At 38.9% G+C, this 2,154-nt stretch overlaps 1 protein-coding gene across 1 annotated transcript; it reads right to left on the bottom strand.

Annotated features, from left to right (window-relative positions):
* Positions 1-485: 485 nt before the first annotated feature.
* LOC121836434 lies at positions 486-884 on the bottom strand (the record flags this gene model as incomplete). The annotated part of the gene is made up of 1 exon (XM_042291333.1): positions 486-884. A coding segment is annotated over one exon (399 nt), but the record flags the coding sequence as incomplete, so codon positions are not given.
* Between the last annotated feature and the right edge of the window lie 1,270 nt (positions 885-2,154).

The raw sequence follows: 2,154 nt of genomic DNA, 5'->3' as shown, positions 1-2,154 counted from the left end.
TCGCCCCATGCGTGTAAGCATGTGCAGCGTGTGCGTGAACGTAGCTTTGGCTAGCTTGAAATTTTACGCACTTGCCCGCACGAGCAGAGACATGGCGGCGGCCAGACGCCCTGCTTGCAATCGTGTGTAATAAGATTTCAGAAAAATACGAATGGTACTAATTCGTGCCTCACGAATGGAACTATTCACGGCAAGAAGTCTTAATATAGCTGCCTGGTGGAATTTTTTCACAACCCGGAGTGAGGATACTGCAGACTGCAGCTTCTGCTATACTGTGTTTCACCCTATGTTTTTTAGTTTTTTTTATTTATTTTATTTTTTATTTATTTATACTACTGGTCCTTGTTCAGGACCATTGTAGGAATGGTTACATTCATGAGGTTACAAAATCGCCATCAAACAAACAAACAAACACAAGAACCATATGACGCTAATATGTCACGAAAGGAAAAACATGCAAGCAAATACAAATAGAAACAAAATCTTCACTCAACATTGAAATGTTTTCTAACAGAATCAAGAAATGAAATTAGGGAACTAGAGCTCGTCATTTCAGCGGGTAAGTTATTCCAATCTTTGAAAGTGTGAGGAAAAAAGGAGTATTGGAAAACATTATTTCGCGGTAACGGCTCAGTGATATAATACGGATGCTGGCTACGTGTATTGGAGCGTGCAGAAAATGATATATACTTGTCCCGATTGATGTTGATCATGCCATGAATTATCTGGAAGAGCAGTTTCAATCTGTTAATAGTATTTCTCGTGCTAAGTGTTGATAATTGTGCTTTATTAAGTAACTCACTAACTGAAGCATGCCTGTTATATACCCCGTAGATGAATCGAACCGCTTTTCTTTGTACCATTTCCAGCCTATTGATGTCTTTTTTTTGTGTAAGGGTCCCATATTACACTCGCGTATTCCAAGATAGGAAGAACAAAAGTTTTGTACGCCAATAGTTTTGTATCCGGAGCTGCCTGCCGTAATTTGCGTGTCATAACCCATAGTTTTCTAGATGCTTTATCTATAACCGCGCTGATATGTTTATCCCATTTTAAATTGTGTGTTATATGTAGTCCTAAGTATGTATATTCATTAACCCGGATCAGTACTTGGTTATCTATGTGGTATGAAAAAAGAGAGGGGTGCTTTTTATGGGTGATAGACATAAATACAGTTTTCTCTTTGTTTAGTACCATTTGCCAATCTTTGCACCATTTTGATATTTTCTGAAGGCTATTATTTAGGATGAGGTGATCATCGGGACTTTTGATTTCATGATATAGGATGCAATCATCAGCATACAATCCTATGTTTACTCTGATATTAGTAGCTATATCATTGATAAATATCAAGAAAAGCAGTGGCCCCAAAACTGACCCCTGTGGTACCCCGGATTCTACATTTGCTATGGAAGATGCAGTCTGATTAAACATTACATACTGAAGCAATGGTGAGGGTGCAGGCTAGCTGGTGTAAATTGAGCATAGTTGTAACCCGAGACTGGGGATACGGACAAGGGACAAAACACAGAACGACAGGGACGACAGGAAATCCTGAATCCAGTTTACGATTTGATTGTTTTTTAACATCGCACGTAATTTTAATAAAATCTTTGGATGGGAAACCTTGTCAAAGGCTTTTGAAAAGTCAAGGTAGATTACATCCACTTGGCCTCGGCGATTAATAACTGAAGAAATATTATGCACTGTTTCTACTAACTGAGATATTGTCGAGTATCCGGCTCTAAAACCATGCTGTACATTCGATAGAAGATTATGCTCCGTGACGTAGGCAACTATATGTTTAGCAATAATATGTTCGAGTAATTTACAACTGATACACGTCAAAGAAATGGGACGATAGTTAACTGCTATCCGAGGGTCACCCGATTTATATATAGGTTTAACGATTGCTAGCTTCCAATCTGCAGGTAATCTCGAAGTGGCCAATGACGTTTTAAAAATGACAAACAAATATTCTGAAACCCATTCCGCATAGCGTTTAAGAAACAAATTGGGGATGTCATCCGGGCCGCTGCTCTTCTTTACATCATAGTTTAGTAATAATGACAAGATACCCGCCTCACTGATAGTAATGTTCTGGAGACCGGGTAGCTGAGATTGGACGTCATAGTTAGGAACAATGTTGTTATC

The sequence above is a fragment of the Ixodes scapularis genome, unplaced genomic scaffold (genome assembly GCF_016920785.2).
Source record: "Ixodes scapularis isolate PalLabHiFi unplaced genomic scaffold, ASM1692078v2 PGA_scaffold2__306_contigs__length_199485367, whole genome shotgun sequence".
Classification (NCBI taxonomy): domain Eukaryota; kingdom Metazoa; phylum Arthropoda; class Arachnida; order Ixodida; family Ixodidae; genus Ixodes; species Ixodes scapularis.
The sequence above is the reverse complement of the archived record's forward strand: the minus strand, read 5'-3'. Positions and strand labels throughout refer to the sequence as shown.